At 38.1% G+C, this 14,013-nt stretch overlaps 2 protein-coding genes across 2 annotated transcripts; one reads left to right on the top strand and one right to left on the bottom strand.

Annotated features, from left to right (window-relative positions):
- The first annotated feature begins 1,762 nt into the window (after positions 1–1,762).
- On the top strand, positions 1,763–3,601 carry LOC107802335 (uncharacterized). Its single transcript, XM_016625807.2, has 2 exons — positions 1,763–2,613; positions 2,707–3,601. The coding sequence occupies exons 1-2, from the start codon at positions 2,041–2,043 to the stop codon at positions 3,523–3,525; spliced, it is 1,392 nt and encodes a 463-aa protein (XP_016481293.1). The 5' UTR covers positions 1,763–2,040; the 3' UTR covers positions 3,526–3,601.
- A 7,041-nt stretch (positions 3,602–10,642) lies between these two features.
- Positions 10,643–12,454, bottom strand: LOC107784610 (cyclin-U4-1-like). The gene is made up of 2 exons (XM_016605767.2): positions 12,035–12,454; positions 10,643–11,137 (listed from the first exon to the last, which is right to left on the bottom strand). The coding sequence occupies exons 1-2, from the start codon at positions 12,376–12,378 to the stop codon at positions 10,858–10,860; spliced, it is 624 nt and encodes a 207-aa protein (XP_016461253.1). The 5' UTR covers positions 12,379–12,454; the 3' UTR covers positions 10,643–10,857.
- Positions 12,455–14,013: the final 1,559 nt, after the last annotated feature.

Below are 14,013 nucleotides of genomic sequence, written 5' to 3'. Positions count from 1 at the left end.
TAAGTGATTCTGAGTTCCAAGCTCCTTTCCTTCTTAGACAACCATTTTCATGGTTTGTCTCCTAAGTTCATAGGTAGCGAGATTTCCAATTAATTCATCCAGTGGGAGAGTGGCAATATTCTTTGATCCCTGAATAACAGTGATTTTGCTCTCCCAAGTGATAGGCAAAACCCTAGTCAGTATCTTCTCGACTTTATCTTCTTCAGGAATAATCAATCCAAGAGACTTTAGTTCATTTGTCAGTGTAGTGAACCTTGTGTACATCTCTTGAATGGTTTCTCCTTCCTTCATAGCAAAGTTTTCATATTGAGAATACAGTAGAGTTCCTCTAGATCTCTTCACCTGAGGTATTCCTTCATGAGACACTTGCAATGTGTCCCAAATTTGCTTAGCAGTGTTACATCTTTAGATTCTGCTGTACTCATGTGGACCGAGTCCACAAACAAGCAATTTCTTGGATTTAGCATTCTTCTCCCATTTCTTCAAGTCCTCAGCAGTGCAATCCGCTCTTGTCTTTGGCACCTCCAATCCTTCAGCATTTAACTTCATGGTAGCTAATGGACCATCGGTGACAATGTCTCATAGCTCATAGTACTATCCTATAATGTGATCTCTCATCCTATTTTTCCACCAATAGTAGTACTGGCCATTAAAGAGTGGTGGCCTAGTAGTGGATTGTCCTTTCCAGTTTTCAGGTGGTGCAGTCATCTTGATCTTCTTCTAAGGTATTAGCCTCTTCAAGGATAACCTGCTCTGATACAAATTATTATTTTATACTTCAATGCCACACAATAGTGGGGTGATTGTGTGGTGTCTAATTTTCGCGTGCATTGATTATAGAAGGACATGGTTCTTCTAAGTGTTCCTTATACTACTATTGCGGAAAGTAAAGAATAGAAGTATTTTTACGTGGAAAACACCCGACTCAAAAAGTGAAGAAACCACGACCTACTACTCAGTAAGATTTTCTCCAACACTTCACTAAATCACTGAACCAAAACAACATTTACAAAACTTTTTATAAACTTAAGGATTACCTCTAATCCCGTTGTAGCGACCAACCTCTAATTGTTGCGATAACTTCAAGTTAACTCTAACTTGAATACCCAGAGTACCTAATATAATTGCCTCTAGATAAAGTTGAAAGGTACAATTTGAAAAGCCCTACTACAATTGAACTAGAATAAAAGACAGACACTTGGAACTGGTTCTTCTATCTGGTTCATGTAGCTTCAGATTCGCACACTCGAATCACACAAGAATTGTTTGCAAAATGCCTTGCTATTTTGCTCTCAACTCACATTTAACTTCAGCATTTGTACGTCGCTGTGGAATGAGAACATCCTGCAATATATAGAGTTAGTAGAATAAGAAATAACTAGAGTTCTAATACTACTCTTCCTAGGTGGAAAAGTTCTAGTTATTTTCAACTTCTAACTCCACCCTTATCTTGGATAAAGTTCTTTTCGCGTAAGGAGTCCTTCCCCTTATCATTTATGCAATCTTTTCGATCAGGAGATATCATATATAACAACTTATGCTTATCTCTTTCACGTGCATTCGTTATGCTCGAATCTACCTGTGTCTGTGTACACTGTGTATGGACCTGGTTCATGCTCGAGTTCGTTTGTCAATCATTAAAACAAACTCTACTTGGGCCAACACTGTTTTTGGAGAGGCTGAAAGTTTGAACTTTGAACTAAAGGGAGACTAAACAATATAGAAAAGAAAAAAGGAGGCGACCAGATATTGTTGATCACATTTTTGGTCATTGACGCTTATTTTATTCTAAAAAGTTTGAAATAGGAAAGGGAAAGCAATAAATATGAAATTCCTTTCATAGTTGAAATTCAGCTTTATGATTATGAAAGTCAACTCATTTTTTCCCTATCCAATAAAAGTTGAATTTTCTGATCCTCAGAGCTGAGATATTCCTTAGTTCTAAGCACCAACAGATGAAGGAAACTAAAGTCTGCAGATTGATTTTAGAGTTCAAGGGAGAAACAAACAAGGAATTAACATTATTTTTTGGTAGAATTAATGGACAGAAGGCTGTGGGAGACTGCTCAAAAAGGAGATGTTCATCAGTTGCAAAGCTTGATAAAAGAAGACCCTCTTCTTCTCAGGGCAGTTTCATTAGCAGGTAATTCAACTCCTCTTCATATTGCTTGCTTGGGTGGCCATCTTGAGTTTGTGAAGGAGATCATTCATTTGACGCCAGAATTTGCAAGAGAACTAAACCAGGATGGTTTCAGCCCTTTGCATATCGCCTCAGCAAATGGGGATACAGAGATTGTGAAGGAGCTGTTGAATGTTGATCACAATCTATGCCTTCTCAAGGGGAAGGACAGAAGAATTCCCCTTCATTATGCAGTAATCAAAGGCAGAAAACATGCCATAAGGGAGCTTCTTTTGGCTTCTCCAGACTCTATAGCAGAAGTAACTGCTCGAGGCGAGACTTGTCTTCATTTAGCAGTCAAGAATCATCAGTTCGACGCATTCAAATTATTACTTGATTACCTCAAGGAATTTAACAAGTATGATCTTTTAAACATGAAGGATATCCAAGGAAACACTGGTTTGCATCTTGCTGTGTCAACTAAGCAATACGAGGCAAGTATCTCTGATGTGTCATTACGTCTCTTTTATCTCTTCATTTTGATTTTAAAATTTCAACTTAACGGATGAGAGAAATGAATCACCCAGGTTGTTGATCTATTACTCGACGAAAATATTGTGGCTAAAGGCATAACTGAGGTGAATTCTTTGAACAAGGGAGGCCTTACACCTCTGGAGTTACTACTTAAGGAATGTGGAGATGGAGATATTGAGGAAATTTTAAGAGCATCTGGTGCTGTATCTGTTGAAAACTTGCAATCTTCACAGCAAGAAACTTCCCCCCAATCTTGGGTTGTTTCAGTTCAAGATTCATCAAATGAACAATCCAGCAGAGAGCATAGAAGAGACCGGCCTCGATCTCGTTCTAAGAAGCTTCAGGATTACTTCAAGTACAATAAAACCAAAGATTCTCCAGGAAAAGCAAGAGACACCCTTCTTGTGATAGCCATTCTAATTGCAACAGCAACTTATCAAGCAGTGCTTAGTCCACCAGGAGGTGTTTGGCAGGACAGTTACCGGCCTGGAGGAAATAACAACACCAGTAGTGATGACAAAATGTCCGTGCCACATGTCGCGGGACAGTCAGTGATGGGAACCATCAATCCAATTTCCTATGGCTTGGTCTTGGTTTTCAATTCCATCGGATTTTATGTGTCCCTTCACACGATAAATTTCCTCACAATAGGATTTCCGTTGCAATTGGAACTGCAAGTCTCACTTGTTGCCTTGACAGCAACCTATGGTATTGTGATGTCTGCCATAACGCCTAACTGGGGAATTGCTCTCTTCTTTATTATCTTTTCTTCAGTCTTTCCAGTTTTGTTGCCTTACATTTCAATGTTGCTGAGAAACTATTGCAAGAAACCTAGATTCTTATCAAGATTTATTAACTGTTCCGTTAGTTGAACAACATCTTCTTGTATTTTGTTCTTCTTTTGAAGTTCAATCAGGATGTATTCAAATTCTAAAATGAAACTTGATAATGAGATTCATTAACAATCTCTTTTAAGCAATTGCTTTTAGATTCTAAAATGAAACTTGATAATGAGATTCATTAATAATCTCTTTTAAGTAATTGCTTTTAGATTTTATTCTTCCAATCATCCTTGTTAATTGATGATAATGGAAAAGGAATTCATTGGGACATGCATGCTCATTCATCAAAATAATAGAAGTCTCTGTTAATTTGCCTATAAATGTTTTAAAATGGTTATATTACATTTTTAGATCAACTTTTGTCTTTCCGTTTTGTTTTTACAGCTTTTCTATGTTATGTCCTGTAAGGCTGTATGTCACGGGCCCAAATCCTCACATTGGGTAGCGGCACCTGCTCGCCCGTGCGGCGCCTGCAGCTCCCCTCGCTGCAGGCCAGCATGTTTCCTTTCCCAGTATTCCAAGCACGATCCTGTGCCTGTTGGTGGGACTCACCTGTAGGCTCGTCCCAACTCGTGCCGCCCGTAAGATGTCTAGGCCCTTGGCCCTAGACATGTCGTGGCGCTCTATCTTAGGATTACTATCCATGCGCGCCCTGGGAGGATTGGACTAGGACATGCCTTGTCCTTAGCCCAAGACTGAGCATCGCTCCCGCGTGCACAACCCAATCCTCAAGCTTGACACTCGCCTAGTGCATCCGCGACTAGCTCGTGCCTCGCCCGAGTAAGGAAACCTTTAGCCTTTAGCCAATGTCATGCGCGTCTTTCGTGCCATGCCCATACATTGCCCTCGCGACACGCTTCCATCCCGAATAGTGCAGTGTCGCCCCACAACTGCACCTTTAGGCCAACGGACCCTTGCTTGCATGGTTGAACCCAAGCCATGCTCACAAGTCGACACATGATGCCCCTATGACAGGTGCGTCAAGTATCCAATCGGCACGGAGGTCTCCTTCCAACATTCGGCAGCCCGCGGGGCTGGCCGTCCCACACATCGAGCCTCCAGCGCCTACTTGACGCCCAACGCTAGCCCGAAGGCGTTGCGCCGCCCATAGAGTTTTCCTAACTCGTATGGGTACCTTTGACACTCCTTTGAGTCATCTAGGCAGGCCCTTGAGGTTGCCCCCAAGGTAGCTCGTTCTATACGGCTCGGTGGCAGCACGTATGGGGAAGGCAGGTCGGAGTTTTCATCACCTATACCCCCATTTATATATGCTTAAAATTAAAAAACTCAAGTTGCCCGAGTAGACAGTTCTACGTCAGACAATTAGAAGAGCCTTTTCTTACTAGTTCTTGGCCGAAATCATAACTCCAAAATGCGAGTTGTGACATCCTCCCACACTCATAATGTCATCGTCCCCGATGACACATCATGGCTTAAGACATCCCGGAGTCTGCCCCCTCAGGTATGCCCATTCAAGCTCCTTTTGTCCTGTGGGTTGGACTTCCTCGAAGTCCTTTCTCAAAAGGAGTCGTGCCCCATGCACTTCTCCCCCAAGTATCTTCCAAGCGTGCCTCTACACTTCATCGCCTTTCAATGTTCACTTGGAAAGTGCTTCCGCACTTGCACCCTCTGGTGTCTAACTTTCAATGTGCTCTTTTGATGCCGCTCCCGTAGCCTTTCGCTCCCGTAGCCTAAAGATGCCCTTGGCATGGCTCTCGTAGCCTTTTGCTCCCGTAGCATTAAGACGCCCTCTTGGCATAGCTCCCGTAGCATTCCGCTCCCGTAGCTTTTACTTGCCCTCACTATCTTGAAGATGTGTTCGCTTCCAGACCCACGACTTCGCCCATATGCCTCTTGTATAGGCGGGATCCTCCCACACTCAATGTAGAGGATACATCTTAGCATTGTCGTCCCACTTGGCATTCGGCCAGCTCTTGGGACGACCTTTGGTGAGTACTACATTCCCAAAGTCATAGCATCGCCGTATTTCCGAACAAAGCTCTTTATTTTCCAGCTGTCACTTCCTCAGCAAGTAGCCAATGCTCCCGGTAGTACTTTAATACTCGCCCTATAGACAGGCACCCCCTTGGCCCTGCTAGCATGGCTTCCCGGTTCGGTGTGCCTCGCACCTGGACACTCACGGTCCCCGATCATTCGACGTACCTCTTTCCAGAATGATGACACCTTCTAACTTGGAAACTCGCCCAATTCCGAAGCTTCGCTATACCCTCGAACTCGTTTCCTCACCTTGGCAATGCCCTCAGGCAACCCAAAGGTCTTCTCCCGTAGGAAAGACACTCAACTTGATGCGTTGCACGCATCAAGTTGGCAAGATCTCCGTTATGATCATGCCCAAGTTTATAGTCCATGGCTCCCATTCTTCGCAATATGGTTGCACGACCTGGCAAACATGGCTTTCTCTTGGCCATCCGACTCATCGGCATATCACCTCATTCAGTAGCACCTTAGATTCTTGAAAGACAATGGAATCACCCATTTCTTTCTTCGACCATCAGTATCGGGTTCTCGATCTCTGGTGGCATATGAACATCAATCTCTGCTTTGACGTGATCTCTGCCCTGACATCCAAAATGCACTCGCCATATCCACCCTTTGCCTTGACGTTGTGTCATGGCATAGTATGGCTTTAATCAGCTCTAATACCAAGTGTCACGGGCCAAAATCCTCACATTGGGTAGCGGCACTTGCTCGCCCGTGCGACGCCTGCAGCTCCCCTCGCTGCAGGCCAGCCTGTTTCCTTTCCCAAGATTCCAAGCACGATCCTGTGCCTGTTGGTGGGACTCGCCCGTAGGCTCGTCCCAACTCGTGCCGCCCGTAAGATGACTAGGCCCTTGGCCCTAGACATGTCGTGGTGCTTCATCTTAGGATCACTATCCATGCGCGCCCTGGGGGGATTGGACTAGGACATGCCTTGTCCTTAGCCCAAGACTGAGCATCGCTCCCGCGTGTACAACCCAATCCTCAAGCTTGACACTCGCCTAGTGCATCCACGACTAGCTTGTGCCTCGCCCGAGTAAGGCAACCTTTAGCCCTTGGCCAATGTCATGCGCGTCTTTCGTGCCATGCCCATACATAGCCCTCGCGACATGTTTCCATCCCGAAGTAGTGCAGTGTCACCCACAACTGCACCTTTAGGCCAACGGACCCTTGCTTGTATGGTTGAACCCAAGCCATGCTCACAAGTCGACACATGATACCCCTATGACAGGTGCGTCAAGTATCCAATCGGCACGGAGGTCTCCTTCCAACATTCGGCAGCCCGCGGGGCTGACCGTCCCACACATCGAGCCTCCAGCGCCTACTTGATGCCCAACGCTAGCCCGAAGGCGTTGCGCCGCCCATAAAGTTTCCCTAACTTTTATGGGTATCTTTGACACTCCTTTGAGTCATCTAGGCAGGCCCTTGAGGTTGCCCCCAAGGTAGCTCGTTCTATACGGCTCGGTGGCAGCACGTATGGGGGAGGCAGGTCGGAGCTTTCATCACCTATACCCCCTTATATATGCTTAAAATTAAAAAGCCCAAGTTGCCCGAGTAGACAGTTCTACGTCAGACAATCAGAAGAGCCTTTTCTCACCAGTTCTTGACCTAAATCACAACTCCAAAATGCGAGTTGTGACATGTATCTTGCATAGTTGCATTTATGTTTTTATGACATTCTCCCTCCGTTTCATTTTATGTCTTAGTTTGACTGGGCATGAAGTTTAAGAAAAATAAGGAAAGACTTTTGAATCTTGTGGTTTTAAAGTTTAAACTAAAGAAGTGTATAATATACCAAAATGCCCTTAAATCTTATGGTATTAAATATGTCATATGAAATATTAGAGTTAGGAGAGAGTTCTACTACAATGTTGCCTTTTCCGTCTTTCCAATTTTGTTGCCTTACATTACAATGTTGGTGAGAAACTATTGGAAGAAACCTAGATTCTTATCTAGACGCAGGAATTGTTCAGTTACTTGAACAACATCTTCCTGTATTTCGTTTTTTTGATCAACCAGGATGTATTGAAATTCTAAAATAAAACTTGTTTTTGATACTCAATTACAATCTCCTTACTTGACTGCTTTCAGATATTTCTCTTCCAATTACCCTGGTTAATTGATGATAATGGAAAATGAACTCATGGTTACATTTCATACTGATTCAAATTGACTTAGTTAAACACCTCGAAAATTAAAGTCGTCTCAATTCAAGTATTGGCTGCAGTTGTCGCGCAATAATTGATCAGAAATGCATCCAATGGTGTAACATAGGGTCAATGACATGGTAGAAACTCATGAGAGACCAAAAACCCCAACAGACACAAAAAAGCCGGGTGATTTCTTTCTATCTTCTTAAGTCTGTGTGGACAAAGTTACTTGGTATAGGTACCCGATAAAATAATGTATGCAGACGCAAGCTGGCGTGGATACCCGAGACTATGATAATACATATTCAATCTAGTTTTTGTTATCTTAGGACAAAAGCTTTTTTAAAAATGTGTAGAGAATGAAACCTTAGAAGTGCATTATAATATATTTATCTGCCACAGGTGTACACAAAATAAAGTTTGAATTTCCTCTACGCTTCTATTATCAATTTCACCTGGGGATGTCGCATATTATCAAATTCAATTAATACACGTTTCCTGACAATTCAGCGCAATCCTCAGGTTTATTTATGCATTTAAACATAATCTTTAAAATTCATAATCACAATATGAACAAGGAAAAGAGCAAGTCAAATTTTCCTCTCCCTGTATGCATTCAGTGGCAAAAACGTAGGATGTGGCATTATCTTTTCGACATTGGCAATTCTTAATTCAAGAAGAAAGCTCTTAAAAGTTAAAGTCAAAGTGACCTGAATTAATAGCAAATAATCAGATGACGCAATTTTATCTGACTAGTTCAACAAATTATTAATTCAAGATGAAATCTCCTAACAAAAACGAGTAAAATGGAACAGAATTAATTAATGCAGATAATTTTTGATATATATATATATATATAAAAGCTCAAGCTCAAAAGAAAGCTAAAACTTTCTGCACAAGTATTTTTCTTATTGGATGCTTCAAAATAATGGACCAAAGGTTATTTGAAGCTGCAACAGAGAATCCTCTGCATATTGCTTGTATTGTAGGACATAATGATTTTGCAAGAGAGATTATTAAACTTAAGAGAGAATTTGCTGGAGAACTGATCAACCAAGATGGTCTAAGCCCACTTCATATTGCATCAGCTAATGGAAATATTCATATTGTGAAGGAGCTGCTAAATTCAGACCATAATCTTTGCCAGATCAAGGGAAGAGAATAAAGGGTCCCTTATACAGTATGCAGCTACTAAGGGTATAAAATATGTTCATGCATGTAGTTAATCAACGGAAAAATGACAATGTATAACTGCTCTCAAAATAATAACCGAAAAATATACTGTTTGTATATATTGTGTATATAAATACATTTTTGCATGTTATATACGTACACAAAATATACAAATTTTATACACTTTTGCGGCTACCAAAGGCAAAGAGTTTCGGCAGCAGGCTGAAAGTGATTTTTGCCCTTAATCAACTATGTATGCTTCGGATCATTCTAAACTTTTTAATTCTACATCTTTTCGATTGTCTAAGAAAATTGGGCAACTACGTGTGGTTAAGTAATGGCATTAAATTTGAACTTCAGATCCTATTAATCAAAAGAGAAAAAGATAAACTTTTGTATGACAAGACGGGAAAAGGGTAAGTTGACCTCTTAAATTAGATCAAATTCGAGTCTTTTTAGCGGTTCGTAGACAACCCAAGATAATTTTGACAAGTTGATTTGAATTCTAGCTTCCCTTTATGTTAACCAGAGGGATGAAAAGGACATAACAGATAATTGAAATCCCTTGTAAGAAAGAAAAAAAACAGAAGAAAAGATTTTGAGAGAAAATGTGTCTGTCTCAAGTCTCAAGTGGTCACATGCAGAAGCATTTGTTCAATTGTATGATTAATTGCACATGTAGTATGTTCCCTGCCCAGAATCAAATACAACTGTCAAGTGTCTTAACTTGTCTTTACTACCAGAATGACCATAACATTTCCACTTTATCACTTTGTAGTAACCTTCTTTTAGTGTATTTGCCAATGTCTCCCCACATACTTCTTCTTCCTCCTTTTTTATGTCCCTTTCCTCATTGGTGTCTCATCATAAACTAGTATGTCGTTTACATTCATGCTTTATTTTTCTCTGCATTTTGGGTAAGCAATAAGAATTGAACATGTTCGATTTCAGTTGTTGATATTTTTCACTAGTTATGCATTTTTAAAAATGAAATTGTTACTGACTCTTTTGGGGAGGGGCATATGACTTTGGGGGTATTCGATGCCTTAGCACATACTAGTTATACGATTTGAATCTACTAACATCCTCCTTAGAACATTTTGACTGCTTCAATATTTCTTTTACAATGAACAAAAATTATTGTCACAATAGAATTTGTATATAGTTCTATGACTTTACTCCTGTAATAAAGTGATGCTTCATTACTTGATATTATTTTCTGATTGTTGTTATTCAAATACATATATTATTATGGATTTTTTTAGAGGAAACAAATTAAAGCTTAAGTATATATTTAATTAAGTTTTTTGGCAAAATAAGAACAAAAGATACCACTTGATTCAAGGTGTCTCTCTTTAAATCGTAGTCTCGTGACCACCAAACTATCCCTATAGAGATGACTATTACATGCATTTCTTAGAGTGGCCTATGTCATGAGCACTTCACATTTAAAAACAGTGTAACTAGCTACATGAACATGTTACATGCCAACCTGTGTTTTGATCATAGTGTCCTCATCATACAGATCAATGGAATCTTGACTTGAATAATAAGAAATACTCTCTCCGTTTCAGTTTCTTGTTTGACTGAACACGAAGTTTAAGAAAAAATAAATACTTTTGAAATTTATGGTCCTAAACAAGTCAAAAAGGATCCAGAGTATTTGTGCGGTTATAAAAGTTTCTTATTAAGAGTACAATTGTAAGTTTAAGCTAAATTATTATAAAATTTAGAAAGGGGTCATTGACAAAAAAGGAAATAGGTGAACATAAGAGTATCTAATTAGAAAAAAAAGTAAAAGAACAGAAAACAATAAAGAAATAAACTTTTTGGCCAGACTGTAAAGTTAAAGCACCCATCTGTACATACCATTTCATTTGAGTTCTAAAGCAACCCCAAAATGTAGCCAAAGAGAAAATAGAAAAATAAAATAAAATACAACCACCACACAGATCTTTTTTTAGTACAATTTTTGGTTTAACATCTAAAAAAAAGGACCCTAAACCTAACTTGATAACTACATTAATAAGACTAATCGAATTTAAACAACTAATTGTTGTTGTTGGGAAGAGGAATCATCTTCATTGAAACAAATGTATTGAAGTTTTGGTGATCTTCCCATATATAAGGAAGAATTTTGTAAATTGAGTGGTGGCTGAAGCAGAAGCATCTCTTTTTGAAGATATGAACAATAGGTTTGGAAAGTAGTGGGAGTCACATTTAAGCGAAAACCCAATCCAAATAGGAAATCCACTTCAAGAAAGTTCATCTCTGTGGTGCTGATTCCTCCAACTTTTGCATAATATGCATTATTGTAGTACCTATAAAATAATTAAATATACAAAAATAATTAACCCAATCAATTGTAGTTAAAGTTTTGAGAAGAGGTGAAGATCGAGTCACTAATATTGGAGTGTAGCTTTCAAATGAGAATGTGTAATCTTGACCATGCAACTAAAGAATTGGGTGGTTGTCTTTGAATGTGGGATTGCTTTTAAAATTCAAAAATAAAGGAGGAAGCAAGTTGTTTCTGTTTCAATTCATTGATTTCTTAACCAATCATTACGTCCTTGCTAAGTGCTAATTAATAAGAATATTACTAGTAATAAGTCATTAAATAAAAGCTTTATATCTGATGTTAAATAAATTACTATTGTGTATGGAAAAAGGGGAATTATTAATACTTAATGCGAGCTCCCTGTGCATGTCCAATGTCTAATGTGTTATACAACTAGGACTTCCAATTATATAGCCTCTTTTCTTTTCTTTTCTTTTTTCCTTTTTTAAATTTTTTTTTTTCACCTTTTCGAGATATCAATGGCTAAGAAAATCTAAAACCATGGAAATTCTTTGTTTATCCACAATTGTTTTTCGAAATTAAGAATATTACTCTACAAAATCAAAACCCAAGAAAATCCGTAACTCAATAACCTTTTAAGTAGAAAATTTTAAAAACAACATTTTACGTATTTTTTTTTACCTACAATAACTAAGCCTCAATTCCAAAAAATTGGGGTCGGCTGAATAATTCTCACTGTCAATATTGTTCTATTCAAGTCTGTCTCAGTTCAATGGAGAAGAAGAAGTACCGAAAAAAAAAACTGATAACAAATGAAATAAAGCCGAATTATCTAAAACAAGAGAAGTATGTTTAAAAGAAAATTTAAGAGAATTGGGAGTTAATTAAGAAAAAATAAGAGAATTTTGAGTAAACTTACATATCATCCATGAATTTAGCAGCAATCATGACACTGGTAATAAGCAGACGATGAATATTGAAGGAGTTGATGGGCAAAGAAGGTTGGCACTGAGTAAACCGATCAAGATAAACATAAGCAACAACAAAACAACAAGGGCTACAATTTGCATACTTGAAAATCCTCTCTAAATAATTCTGAATTGAGATATTTGGCCTTGTAAGTCCATGAAAAACTGAGATCTTTTGGGGTTGAAATCTGCCATTAATGTCGTTAGCTTCAGCCACCCTTTGGAGTAGAGAAGATAAGTAATCGATGAGTTTTGGCATCAGGCTTTGATTTTGAGTGATTTCTAGCTCTGCCATTGTTGTATTGGTACTAAGAAAGAAAGGAAAAAGGGGACAGAAGAGGGATGTGTTTTGGATGTGTAATGTGTTGTTTAGATGTTGAAATATATAAGGGATACTTTTTTCTAAACATTTTGCTCTTTTTTTTTTTTTTTTTCAAGAAGTGTTGCTTTTGGTTTTTGTTTGTATTTTATTTTATATACTAGTATTAAGTAACAACCTGTACAGTTGGCTGTTATTTCTCGTGGGTAATTTCAGTTTGACAAAAATAGCCTTATAAATTTGAAATATGCATTTCTCTACTATTTTACGAAATATTTAATATCTTCTACTAGCATAACTGCATAAGTATGGTATAATTTCATGCTTAAGCAGATGCATGTAGAAGTCATTTAGCAATTTTTGTCTTTACTTAGATTTGAACCTTAATTCCGTATAATTTTATCTCACTTTATCGATTGCTATGTCACGTCCCTGTATGCTAAAACTTCAAATGAAATTTGTTTTTAAGAATTGCTGTTTTAGGTTTTTGTTTGTACTTTTTGTTTTTTGGGGTGTTTTTAAATTTTTTTTTGGGCTTGAAAGTTCATGGAATTGAGTTGGATTTGGATTCTTTAATTTGAACTCAAGTTTGTGAGAGAGGGAAGATTGGTTGATGTGGGTACTTACCTTTTTTTTAGGGCATAAAGTTATTAATTAGAAGGCGATTTTTCCCCTTTTCTTGTGGAAAAGTGTTTGATAAATGATAATGGAGAAAGAGTGATGGCGTGCCTTTTAGATTTATCATGTGATTACATGTGGATTAGTATTCTTGAGTGTTGGTGTAGGTCCCATTTTCAAGTGATAATTCATGTGTTTTGATTCTATATATGAGCAATTAGGTTACATAATTAGGATTTTGTTTTGCAACTTAATAGCACTTGGTACAACAATGTTCTTGCTTTTCCAGCCATAATAATAAATTTGTAGGCATAAAAGAAATCATAAACCAAATAATATGTCCAACAGATCATGTTAAGATAGTCGACTAGATCTCCCACCTCCAATGTTCGAACAATAATAATATTGAACTTATTTATATAATAAAGTGGATTTTCTTATTAGATAATCTCATACACCAATCTTGATTACAGCACTTACTGTGACAAAAGAAAAGTTTTAATGGGTAAATTTTTAGATCTGAGGGTAAAAGAGAGAAATTATTAATTAAAGAATAAAAAGAGAAGAAGGCACAGACTATTACAGCAAGGTTTGTCAATGTGCCTTTGTCCCATGTCATAGTTGGCAAGGTACATTTTCTTTGCTTATTCACAAAACCAAAGTGCAGATTTGTGCTCATTTTGTCTTCTGGCACCGTGTCTAGGCTACTAATAGAAATTATTAAAAAAATACGTACATTCAAACTTCTCTATAACAATCTTATTTGTTTCGATATTTTGTCTTTTATAGTAGATGATTGTTCTACACATATAACGACATTTGAGGTTTGAATATTTTTTGGCTGTTATAGATAAAACTTATCCAAAAATCAATTTTTTTTAATGTTACATATAAAAGATAAGAAAATTTTTTAAATTTAAAATCTCAGAAGATATGCATATTTCACTAGGTATATATTGAAGAAAGCTAATACATTATTACTCCAATAAATTC

The sequence above is a fragment of the Nicotiana tabacum genome, chromosome 19 (assembly GCF_000715075.1).
Source record: "Nicotiana tabacum cultivar K326 chromosome 19, ASM71507v2, whole genome shotgun sequence".
Taxonomy (NCBI): Eukaryota; Viridiplantae; Streptophyta; class Magnoliopsida; order Solanales; family Solanaceae; genus Nicotiana; species Nicotiana tabacum.
Note: the sequence above shows the minus strand (reverse complement) of the source record. Positions and strands in the feature narration are given on the sequence as shown.